The sequence below is a fragment of the Oncorhynchus mykiss genome, chromosome 2 (assembly GCF_013265735.2).
Source record: "Oncorhynchus mykiss isolate Arlee chromosome 2, USDA_OmykA_1.1, whole genome shotgun sequence".
NCBI lineage: Eukaryota > Metazoa > Chordata > Actinopteri > Salmoniformes > Salmonidae > Oncorhynchus > Oncorhynchus mykiss.
In genome coordinates this window covers 96,000,295-96,012,794 of record NC_048566.1, presented here as the reverse complement: position 1 = coordinate 96,012,794, position 12,500 = coordinate 96,000,295, and the positions used below count along the sequence as shown (strand labels likewise).

Genomic DNA, 12,500 nt, shown 5'->3' with positions numbered 1-12,500 from the left:
AACCAGGTTCTTCCACACAGGTGTGGTTCCTGATTGAAATGCAGAGTTGACTGTTATTTCGGCCACCAGGGACGAAGAGATCTCAGTTAGTTAGTTAGTTAGTTAGTTAGTTAGTTAGTCTCACTTAGTGACTCTGAAAGAGAGGGGTCTCAAAGGAGCATAAGGGATTTAAAGGGTTTGTGTGTGTGTGTGTGTGTGTGTGTGTGTGTGTGTGTGTGTGTGTGTGTGTGTGTGTGTGTGTGTGTGTGTGTGTGTGTGTGTGTGCTCGTGTTCACTTCAGTCCCCAGATTTCAACCCAACTGAACATTCTGGAGCGGCTCCTCATTTTCCACCCCCGTCAACAAGACACCGAACTATGGCATTTCTTGTGGAGGAACGGTGTTGCATCCTTCCAATGGAGTTTTAGACTCCTGTAGAATCGGTGCCAAGGAGCATTGAAGCTGTTCTGGCTCGTGGTGCCCCAACAACCTATTATTAAGACACTTTATGTTGGGGTTTCCTTTATCTTGGCAGCTACCTGTATATTTACATTGCTGTTGTGGAATGTGTTTCCCTCGTTTTTATCCCAACCTGATGAAACCTAATAATTAGTCCTTTCTTAGAGTCAGTGGCGGCTGGTGTCATTTTGTTTGATGTGTTTGATAGCTTTCCATTTTTTTTCAACGTCAGCCATTACAATGAACCTGTCCTCCAATTTCTCCCACCACCAGCCTCCTCTGCTTTGAGTTTTAAAGATTGCACTCAAGGACAAAACAGACCGTGCCGATGAATGGCTGAAAGCAGCGTTTGGCCTTCCTTTCTCCTCTGACAACAGAACGTCAGCCCTCGTTTTCAGTTTTCCGACAATCCTACATGTTGAATCACCACCATCCGTTCGACACCCTTCAGGTGATCTGTTGCACACTGTCAACGTTCCTTATTGTGTTGTCTTGCCCTAAAGTAGTTCATTCATTCAACAGAAAGAGAATGACTAGAATTCATTCAACAGATATAGAATGACTAGATTCTAGGATTTCATTCCACAGGATCCTCTGAAGACATTTCTGTCTGGTCTCGTTGTCCGGGACTTAAACCTGGGTCCAGCGACTGTCAACCCAACACCTTAGCCATTACACCAAGAGATCCCGTTTTTTTTTCCTGGATCAAAACGGGACTTAGGTGATGGGCATGCATGGTGGGGGGGGCATGTCCATTTTATGCATTTTGACAGAGATAAAATGTAATTTCTTGCAATTCTACACATTCTGCCTTGGTTTATGCTATCTGAGGGACTCGAACGTCATAACAAATAAATGGGGGCCTCATGCCATGACAAAAATACTCCTGAATGCATCATTTTTTGGAACTTTAAATTCTCCCTGACTGTCTAGCTTTTATTTCGGTGTTTGTTAGTTGTCAAATAAAATCTTAGTTAAAAAATATATAGGTGTATTATCTTTTCAACATACTTTATATCTGGTTAAAGCTATTTTAAGTTTACACTGAAAACGTTTTCACATCCCGAAAATGATTGGACATAGGCGGTCTGAAAAGAAAATGATGCGGCCCGCCCAAGACTTTCCTCTGCAGACAAAACCCTGAGATCCGGACCTCTGGACAAGGTCTCTAAGTATTCACTGTCATTCCACAGCATCCTCTGAAGACTGCAGACATTTTTGCCTGGCCTCGGCATCCTCGTTGATGGTGACCTTCTTGTTCCTTTTGGGGTCAATCCAGGAGTTACGTATGACCGCGTTGTTGGGCAGCGGGTCAGCCTCTATGATGCTCACCACCCTCTTCTTCATCTTACTCTTCAGAGCCTTAAGATCAGATAACATAAGATCAGATAATATAACATAAGATAAGACAACAGATGATAAGATAACAGAAGATAAGACAACATATGATAATATAACAGAAGATAAGATAACAGAAGATAAGATAACAGAAGATAAGACAACAGATGATAAGATAACAGGAGATAAGATAACAGAGGATAAGATAACAGAAGATGAGACAACAGAAGATAAGATAACATAAGATAAGACAACAGATGATAAGATAACAGGAGATAAGATAACAGAAGATAAGACAACAGAAGATAAGACAACTGAAGATAAGACAACTGAAGATAGGATAGACAACAGAAGATAAGATATGATAAGATAACAGATGATAAGACAGCATAATATAAGATAACAGAAGATAAGATAGTATCAGATAAGATAACAGAAGATAACATAAGACACGATAACAGAAGATTAAGATAAGATACCAGAAGATCAGATAAGATATTCATTTATTAATCTATTGGCACCATGCAATAGATAAACAATATCTACACCAAACAAATACACAATAAAAACACGACAAAATGCACACACTACACACTGAAAGCATCGTCAACAGGCTGTAATCTGGGCTGTGGTGTGGAGTGTGCGTGTGTGTGTGTGTGTGCATGTGTGCGTGCGTGTATGTGCTTTTGTTTGTGTATGTGGCAGAAGTGGGTGGGCAAACCTTCTGGAACTTCTGCCTGGTGAAAGCGTAGAGAAGCGGATGGAAGATGGTCGTCCCGTATGCCATGACCAGGAAGCCCAACCGCAGCTTGACCGTGAAGTCGCTGGGGCCTACGGTCAAGATGACCGTGTTGAGGGCGGTTATGGGAGTCCAGCAGAGCAGGAAGGTCGACACGATGAGCAGCGACATCCTGAAGACTCGTTTCTGGCGTTCTCGTCGCTCCCGGTGGCGTTTAACCGCTCGTCTCAACGCAATGATGAGGGAGACGGAGGTCCGCATGCCCATCGGGGGTAGAGCACGGCCGCTGGGCTCGGATGGGTCCATGGCCCCGTCCGTGGCCTGTGACGTCATAGCCGTCATGGAGGGACCTTTTTTCCTCCTGGCCTTCTTCTTCTGCGACGCTGTGTGAAAGCGTGTCCCAATGCGGATGTTGAGCGCCTGGAGGATCTTGGAATAAGTGACGAGCATCACAACAGCAGTGAAGAAGAAGATGGGGATCTGGACCAGTAGGTGATAGTAGAGTCCTAACTCTGTGTAGTATTGGTTGGTGTGGGCCACTGTGACTACATCCGCTTGAGTCTGGTTCAGCTCTGACTGGCCTGGGGCGAAGAACCCCACCTCCATGAAAGGCACCAGGAAACTGAGGAACGACAGCACCCAAATGGTGGCCAGCAGAGCCAGGGCTCGGCCCATCGTTAGGACTCTATTCGCCGGTTTCACAGAGATGTCGTACCGGTCCAGGGTAATGGCGAGTACGTTGGCTGCGGTGCCGACACTAGCGAACGACACACAGGCCTCGTGGAAGCAACAAACCAAGGCTGTATCCCCCTCCAGAGACAACAACAACACCACCATGGTCAGTGGGATGCAGCAGACACACACTAACACATCCAGGACGTGAAGGTTCATGGTGACGATGTTGGAGACCGAGGAGATCAGGTTGGACTTCATGCAGTACAGGGCCAGCACGGTGAGGTTGGAGCTCAGGCCCAGCACGATCTCCAGCATCAGGAAGCCGGTCAGGGACACCTGAGTGAATGAATGAATGAATACTTCATAGTCCCGTATAGGAATTTGTCTGGCAACAATACAGGAATTACTGTTAAAAATCTTTTTTAAATAAACATTTCTCCAACTATCATGATTTTATTCCAGGTGTGTAATCTGGTAAACTATCCAGATATCAGGTAAATACAGCACATATCACATGACCTACTTCAGACAGACATACACTGTAGGTGTACCTGGAAGGAGATGGGGTAGGGGTATGGGTAGGGCGTGGCTGGAGCACTGGTTCTGCTGATGGGCTCGGCTGCGTTGTCGGTGACGGTGACGTTGCTCATGGTGCCTTCTTCTCTCTCCAGAGGGGGAAGGATATGCATTATCCTGTAGAGGGGGGGGGGGGAGAGGGGGAGAGAGAGGGATAGAGAGAGAGAAGGAGAGAGAGAGAGAGAGAGAGAGAGAGAGAGAGAGAGAGAGAGAGAGAGAGAGAGAGAGAGAGGAAAGGGGAAGAAGAGAATGAGTGGGATATAGAGAAGGAGAAAGAAAGTGAAAGAGGGAGTGTTTGTGAGGAGAGGAGGAGACAGTAAGGGGTTTGGTTAGAAGGTACACCTTACAGAAGCTCATCTGAATCTCAAACACTGCTTCCTTGCAACTGGGACATCAGATTCTATGACATAGAATGAATAAATCATTTTATGAGTGAAATCAAATAATAAGGAAACATTTTCTGGGTTTAAATGAAAAAACAAAAATGCTGAGAGCGTGCCAGAAATGTTAAAAGCAGAATATAGTTATAGTTTGTGCAGAGCATTGATAATGAAATACACTGAGTACACAAAACATTAGGAACACCTGCTCTTACCATGACAGACTGACCAGGTCAATCCAGGTGAAAGTTCAGATCCCTTATTGATGTCACTTGATATATCCACTTCATAAGTGTAGATGAAGGGGAGGAGACGGGTTAGCCATTGGTATGGGGAGGCGGAGGCTCTAAGCTGACATATTTAATTGTTTTAAGACGTTCGTACTATGGGTCATTTTTCTACTTGTTTTGGAATGTTAGGACCCCTTAAGGTATACATTTAAAAATATATATTATTATTATTTGATAAAATATTGAATTTGGCCTTTACTACTATAGCCCAGAGAAACGCATTGAATAATAGATTCAGGAATGGCAAAAAATAAATAATATCTCGTAAGGAATGAAGTTTTGAAGTAGCTGTCCTATATCTAGAAGACATAAGGAAGTTCAGGAAATATTGTTTTGTATTTTTTCAACATACTTAACCCTTAACCCTTAACCCTTAACCCTTTGTTTTTTTGGGGTAGGCACAAAAATAACTTCAAACGCTGTAGACATTTTGATGTGAAGACCGATATATCGGGGATGTCTCCCGCTCTGTCGCGGTTCACCCGCCGATTGATGGGGATTTTTGTATTATGTTAATTAGATTGACGCACCAGTGAGGCAATCGACTCTAAATATATATTTTTAAGCATTGAGACAATGGAGACATGGATTGTGTATGTGTGCCGTTCAGAGGGTGAATGATTTGAAGACAAAATATTTAGGTGCCTTTGAATGGGGTACGGTAGTTGGTGCCAGGCGCACCGGTTTGTGTCAAGAACTGCATCTCTGCTGGGTTTTTCACGCTCAACATTTTCCCGTGTGTATCAAGAATGGTCCACCACCCAAAGGACATCCAGTCAACTTGACACAACTGTGGGAAGCATTGGACTCAACATGGGCCAGTGTGGTATTTAACCTTTAGTTAACTTGGCATGTCAGTTAAGAACACATTTGTATTTACAATGACGGCCTACCCTGGCCCAACCTGGACGACGCTGGGCCAATTGTGTGCCGCCCTATGGGGCTCCCAATCACAGCCAGTGGTGATACAGCCTGGAATCGAACCAGGGTCTGTAGTGACACCTCTAGCACTGAGATGCAGTGCCTTAGACCGCTATACCACTCGGGAGCCCATGCGCATATGTTTAACATAGTCCCGGGAAGAGAATCAACTGGCCAGGCATCGCAAGCACCATGCTCGGGGCGCAGGGTAGCCTAGTGGTGAGAGCGTTAGACTAGTAACCAGAAGGTTGCAAGTTCTAAATCCCCGAGCTGACAAGGTACAAATCTGTCGTTCTACCCCTGAACAGGCAGTTAACCCACTGTTCCTAGGCCGTCATTGAAAATAAGAATTTTTTCTTAACTGACTTGCCTAGTTAAAGAAAGGTAGAATATATATTTTTTAAATGCTCTACCAACTGAGCTACAGAGGACCCGTGCTCTACCAATTGAGCTACAGAGGACCCGTGCTCTACCAACTGAGCTACAGAGGACCCGTGCGCTACCAACTGCTCTACAGAGGACCATGCTCTACCAACTGAGCTACAGAGGACCCGTGCTCTACCAACTGAGCTACAGAGGACCATGCTCTACCGACTGAGCTACAGAGGACCATGCTCTACCAACTGAGCTACAGAGGACCATGCTCTACCAACTGAGCTACAGAGGACCATGCTCTACCAACTGAGCTACAGAGGACCATGCTCTACCAACTGAGCTACAGAGGACCATGCTCTACCAACTGAGCTACAGAGCACCCGTGCTCTACCAACTGAGCTACAGAGGACCACATTGGCAAGCAACTACAGTCTATTCTACTGATGTCAAGGCCGTCTAGATTGTGACACCCCTATGGGGTAATGCACTACACAGGGAATAGGGTGAAATTTGAAGGATGTGGACATAATAGTGATTTTCCTTCAAACAAGTTTTTTTCTGCTGCTTCAGGCTCAATCCGACTTCAGGTTCTGAAAGATAAAGCCTGGAGCACCAGGCAGAAAAAGCTCATTTATTTTCAGAGACTTCACAATAGCAGCAGCAGGGGAACTGGTAATAGCAATAGCAGTGGCTTACGGCAGTCTGAGAATTATATGTAATATAATTATTGTCAACATAAAATAGTCATGTAATCATAAATATAAAAATTATATAAATAACTGACTGCCTCTTCCCCTTTTAGCTCTGACTGACAGCTACTTTATTGAAGAAAATGTACTTTCATATCTGTAATATATGGGTTGTCCCATCTAGATATCTTAAGATGAATACACTAACTAAGTCGCTCTGGATAAGAGCATCTGCTGAATGACAAATTTTAAATTTGAAAAATGTAAGGTTTAATACCAATTTTCTGTAAAAAATGGCCTCTAAAATATACACTATATACAAAAGTTTGTGGACACCCCTTCAGATTAGTGACTTCGGCTATTTCAGCCACACACGTTGCTGACAGGTGTATACAATCGAGCACACAGCCATGCAATCTCCATAGACAAAAATTGGCAGTAGAATGGCCTTACTGAAGAGCTTAGTGACTTTCAACGTTGCACTGTCATAGGATGCCACCTTTCCAACAAGTAGTTTGTCAAAAAAAATTGCCCTGCTAGAGCTGCCCAGGTCAACTGTAAGTGCTGTCATCGTGAAGTGGAAACGTCTAGGAGCAACAACGGCTCAGCTGCGAAGTGGTAGGCCACACAAGCTCAGAATGGGACCGCAGAGTGTTGAAGCGTCTAGCACATAAAAATTGGCCTCGGTTAGAGCATTCTTTACCGAGTTCCAAACTGCCTCTGGAAGCAACGTCAGCTCAAGAACTGTTCGTCGGGAGCTTCATGAAATGGGTTTCCATGGCCGAGGAGCCACACACAAGCCTAGATCACCATGCGCCTTCCCAAGTGTCGGCTGGAGTGATATAAAGCTCGCCGCCATTAGACTCTGTGGCAGTGGAAACTAATTCTCTGGAGTGATGAATCACGTTTCACCATCTGGCAGTCCGACGGACGAATCTGGGTTTGGCGGATGCCAGGAGGACGCTATCTGTCCGAATGCATATTGCCAACTGTAACGTTTCGTGGAGGAGGAATAATGGTCTGGGGCTGTTTTTCAGTGTTCGGGCTAGGCCCCTTAGTTCCAGTAAAGGGAAATCTTAACACTGCAGCAGACAATGACATTTTAGACAATTCTGTGGTTCCGACTTTGTGGCAACAGTTTCGGGAAGGCCCTTTCCTGTTTAAGCATGACAATGCAAGGTCCAAACAGAAATGATTTGTCGAGATCTGTGTGGAAGAACTTGACTGGCCTGCACAGAGCCCTGACCTTAACCCCATCGAACACCTTTGGGATGAACAGGAACTAACATCAGTGCCCGATCTCACTAATGCTCTTGTGGCTGAATGGAAGCAAGTCCCTGCAGCAATGTTCCAGCAAACATCTAGTGGAAAGCCTTTCCAGAAACATGGAGACTGTTATAGATTTAGGACTGAGATATTCGACAAGCATTTTGTACAGATACTTTTGGTCATGTAGTGTATGTAAACAGACCATAAATGTAAAACATGTAACATTATAAAGCTGAAAGTACTATTATACTGATACAATATTTACTAGGTAAGTCAGTTAAGAACAAATTCTTATTTACAATGACGTGCCTATCCCGGCCAAACGCTGAGCCAGTCAGGGATCGAACCAGGGTCTGTAGTGACGCATCTAGCACTGAGATGAAGTGCCTTTGACGGCTGCACCACTCAGGAGCCAGTATATGATACAATATTAGCACTTGTTGCGTTTACAACTTGTCTAAGTCTATCTACAGATTAGAGCCCGTGTATTGACTCTTTGAATGGAATGTTGGCATATTGGCAGTTAATTTGAAAAATGTATGGGATCATCCCTTTAATAAAAACTAACTGGCTAGCTATCTAACAAACATACCATGTAGGGATATTCTTCACATTCAGTGTTTTACACAGTATCTTATCACAGCACTGGCAAATCATGGTCGACCAACTCCCGGACCAAAATGTCTGACCTTTTATCCCATCATAAGAAGGTTCATGTCCCTTCTAGTATTCTAATTCCTATTTCTATGAGGGTGACCTCCAGGGCTTTAACGGGGGCTGCTGGTGGGTGTAATACACCAATGAACAGTAGGTTAATATACAACATTATTGGGTAATTTTCATTATCACATTGAGTTGTTATGTGAATTCTAATCAGAGGGCGTCATTATGCATTGATTTATTGACAATGTTGTCCGCGTTGAACATTCTATAATACATTGACATGTCTGTTCTTTCTTTGGGTACTGTTCGTATACAGTTCCAAATCAAAATTCCCACCAATGCTGGAACAGTCTAACTTTTTAACAAATCTAAATGGATTTAATTCTACAATGCTGTAGCTGGTCTACATGAAAGATGAGGGTTAGTAGTAGCAATACAGTCCAGAGAGCTGACAACATCATGCAGCCCCAGTCCCAGAGTTTACTCACCCTTCTCTCCAGCTCTATCTGAGCCCCAGCAAGGCTCCGTAGTCAGGGAGCTCCCCAGCTAGACCCACACAGACAGGCATCCGATTCAGGTATAATGTCACCATGAGACCACCACAGAAGAAGGATCCTCTCTAAGCCTACCAATCAAGACGCTCTGAGCTATCGTCCTGAGAACAAGGATCTTCTACTAACACTGCTCCTCTCCTCTTCACCCACCCAGGGAGGTTGCTATGCTTCCAGGGAGGCTGTTATGCACCCAGGGAGGCTGCTATGCTTCCAGGGAGGCTGCTATGATTCCAGGGAGGCTGCTATGCACCCAGGGAGGCTGCTATGCTTCCAGGGAGGCTGCTATGCTTCCAGGGAGGCTGCTATGCACCCAGGGAGGCTGCTATGCACCCAGGGAGGCTGCTATGCACCCAGGGAGGCTGCTATGTACCCAGGGAGGCTGCTATGCACCCAGGTAGGCTGCTATGCTTCCAGGGAGGCTGCTATGCACCCAGGGAGGCTGCTATGCTTCCACTGAGGCTGCTATGCACCCAGGGAGGCTGCTATGTTTCCAGGGAGGCTGCTATGCACTCAGGGAGGCTGCTATGTTTCCAGGGAGGCTGCTATGCACCCAGGGAGGCTGCTATGTTTCCAGGGAGGCTGCTATGCACCCAGGAAGGCTGCTATGCGCCCAGGGAGGCTGCTATGCACCCAGGGAGGCTGCTATGTACCCAGGGAGGCTGCTATGCACCCAGGGAGGCTGCTATGCTTCCAGTGAGGCTGCTATGCACCCAGGGAGGTTGCTATGCACCCAGGGAGGCTTATATGCTTCCACTGAGGCTGCTATGCACCCAGGGAGGCTGCTATGTTTCCAGGGAGGCTGCTATGCACTCAGGGAGGCTGCTATGCACTCAGGGAGGCTGTTATGTTTCCAGGGAGGCTGCTATGCACTCAGGGAGGCTGCTATGTTTCCAGGGAGGCTGCTATGTTTCCAGGGAGGCTGCTATGCACCCAGGGAGGCTGCTATGCACCCAGGGAGGCTGCTATGCACCCAGGAAGGCTGCTATACGCCCAGGGAGGCTGCTATGCTTCCTGGAAGGCTGCTATGCTTCCAGGGAGGCTGCTATGCACCCTGGGAGGCTGCTATGCACCCAGGGAGGCTGCTATGCTTCCAGGGAGGCTGCTATGCACCCAGGGAGGCTGCCAGGCCAGAGAAGCACCTCTCTGTCCTGCCACCAGCAATGCTCCTCTCTTCCACCAATGAACCACTAAATGCAACGCAAGCAACTATTGGACTGGTGGATTGGACAGGACTGCTAATTGGCTGGGGGCTTCATCCAGTCGTTAATGACTAGAATATTTGGGTGTCTATAGAATATCACGACGAGGATGCCAAGTACTGCAGAGAGGGAGGGAAGAGAACACACCTGGATATCTCTCTCTCTCTCTCTCTCTCTCTCTCTCTCTCTCTCTCTATTCAATTCAATGGGGCTTTATTGGCATGGGAAATATACATTGGCTAAGCAAGTGAAATAAACTCTGTCTGTATCTCTATAGCGTTGTTTTTGTGATGGTGGGAGCGCTGATGACTGGATCACAGATAAACTCTCGGAGCCTCTGGATCTCCTGTTCCTGAACCCACGGTATTATTCCCACGCGTGGCAGAAGCCACAGCCACTACTACAGAGGCCGCTGCACAAAAAAACAAGACAAAGATTCTTCCTCTACAGTGGGTCTGAATTCACTGAATGCCGGCCTATCAAGTCAAAATAATTGAATGGAACTGAATTTAAAAATCCTTTAGAATCCAATGGTAGACTGTGGAATCCAACGGTAGACTGTGGAATCCAACGGTAGACTGTGGAATCCAACGGTAGACTGTGGAATCCAACGGTAGACTGTAGAATCCAACGGTAGCCTGTGGAATCCAATGGTAGACTGTGGAATCCAATGGTAGACTGTGGAATCCAACGGTAGACTGTAGAATCCAACGGTAGACTGTGGAATCCAATGGTCGACTGTGGAATCCAACGGTAGACTGTGGAATCCAACGGTTGACTGTGGAATCCAACGGTAGACTGTGGAATCCAACGGTAGACTGTAGAATCCAACGGTAGACTGTAGAATCCAACGGTAGACTGTGGAATCCAAATCCTCGGTTGAAGAAAATATACAGTAACTCCTTTAGTCCAATTGTTCAGTCCGTCGCACTCACTAAAAAATCACAAAAAAATCCTATGTTCCTCCATTTCAGATTTTCCTCCAAACAGTGGGCGGTTTTCAGCCAATCAAAATCATACATTCCCATATTTGTGTCATTTATTTGTGTATTTGTGGCAGGCTGGCATTTATTGTCATGAATCTCTGCAGAGTTTGTCACCAGCTTGCACAACCACAAAATCATACAATTTTAAAAGTAACCCTAACCTTGACTTGACTGTTAATTAACCCTGATGCCTAAACATAAGCTTTGAAATGAAGACCAAAAAGCACATTTGTGTTTTCAGGAATGTTTATGATATAGCTGGCCCATCTAGTGGAAATCGCTCAGTTCTGCAGGTGTAATCGTATGTGTGTGTGCCTGCGTACGTGTGTTTAGGTATGTGCGTGTATGTGTGTGTGTGTGTGCGTGTGTGTGTGTGTGTGTGTGTGTGTGTGTGTGTGTGTGTGTGTGTGTGTGTGTGTGTGTGTGTGTGTGTGTGTGCGTGCGTGCGTGTGTGTGTGTGTGTGTGTGTGCGTGCGTGTGTGCCTGTGTGTGTGATTCAGAAGTAGAAGGTCATGGTCATAAAGAAGGGGATAACAGTGAGTCCATTAGAGGATGCCTCACCTCTGTGATTTATACCAGGATAAAACTCCTCAAAATGTATTGGTCGAGAGGATAACAGTCCTGGACAGTGATTGGTCAAGAGGATAACTGTCATGGACAGGGATTGGTCAAGAAGATAACAGTCCTTGGCAGGGATTGGATAAGACGATACAAGTTGTATGAGACGACCACACAGACCAAACCATCATCAGTCTGTCCTTCAGTCACGTCCCCCTCTTACTCACCGTCCTGGAGGAGAGAGAGAGAGAGAGAGAGAGAGAGAGAGAGAGAGAGAGAGAGAGAGAGAGAGAGAGAGAGAGAGAGAGACAAAATGAGGTGGGAACAATTTTGATAAATTCACATATCTATTGGGTGAAATACCACAGTGTGACATCACAGCAGCAAGATGTGTGACCTGTTGCCACAAGATAATGGCAACCAGTGAAGAACAAACACCATTGTAAATACAACCCTTATTTATGTTTATCTATTTTCCCTTTTCTACTTTAACTACAACACTATATATATATATATATATATATATATATATGCAATATATGACATTTGGAATGTCTTTATTCTTTTGGGGCTTTTGTGAGTGTTTACTGTTCATTTTGTATTATTTATTTCACTTTTGTTTATTATCTACTTCACTTGCTATGGCAATGTAAACATAGGTTTCCCATGCCAATAAAGCTGTTAAAACTCAGAGAGAGAGAGAGAGAGAGAGAGAGAGAGAGAGAGAGAGAGAGAGAGAGAGAGAGAGAGAGAGAGAGAGAGAGAGAGAGAGAGAGAGAGAGAGAGAGAGATAGAGAGAGAGAGAGAGAGAGAGAGAGAGAGCGTGTTATTCCAAAGAAACACAACCTACA

The 12,500-nt window shown here is 45.4% G+C and overlaps 1 protein-coding gene across 2 annotated transcripts in view; it reads right to left on the bottom strand.

The window, feature by feature from the left end:
* Nucleotides 1-1,590: 1,590 nt before the first annotated feature.
* Nucleotides 1,591-12,500, bottom strand: part of LOC110500522 (G-protein coupled receptor 22) — a 17,999-nt gene continuing 7,089 nt past the window's right edge. The window contains exons 2-5 of one of the 2 annotated variants that reach the window (XM_036960062.1): nucleotides 11,653-11,880; nucleotides 3,741-3,882; nucleotides 2,497-3,525; nucleotides 1,591-1,799 (exon numbers count right to left, since the gene is read on the bottom strand). In XM_036960062.1, the coding sequence (XP_036815957.1) occupies nucleotides 1,620-1,799; nucleotides 2,497-3,525; nucleotides 3,741-3,878 (1,347 nt within the window). In that variant the 5' untranslated portion in view covers nucleotides 3,879-3,882; nucleotides 11,653-11,880 and the 3' untranslated portion in view covers nucleotides 1,591-1,619. Of the gene's footprint in view, nucleotides 1,800-2,496; nucleotides 3,526-3,740; nucleotides 3,883-8,840; nucleotides 11,466-11,652; nucleotides 11,881-12,500 lie in introns of those variants that run through there. The other variant, XM_021577932.2, reaches the window with a different exon arrangement.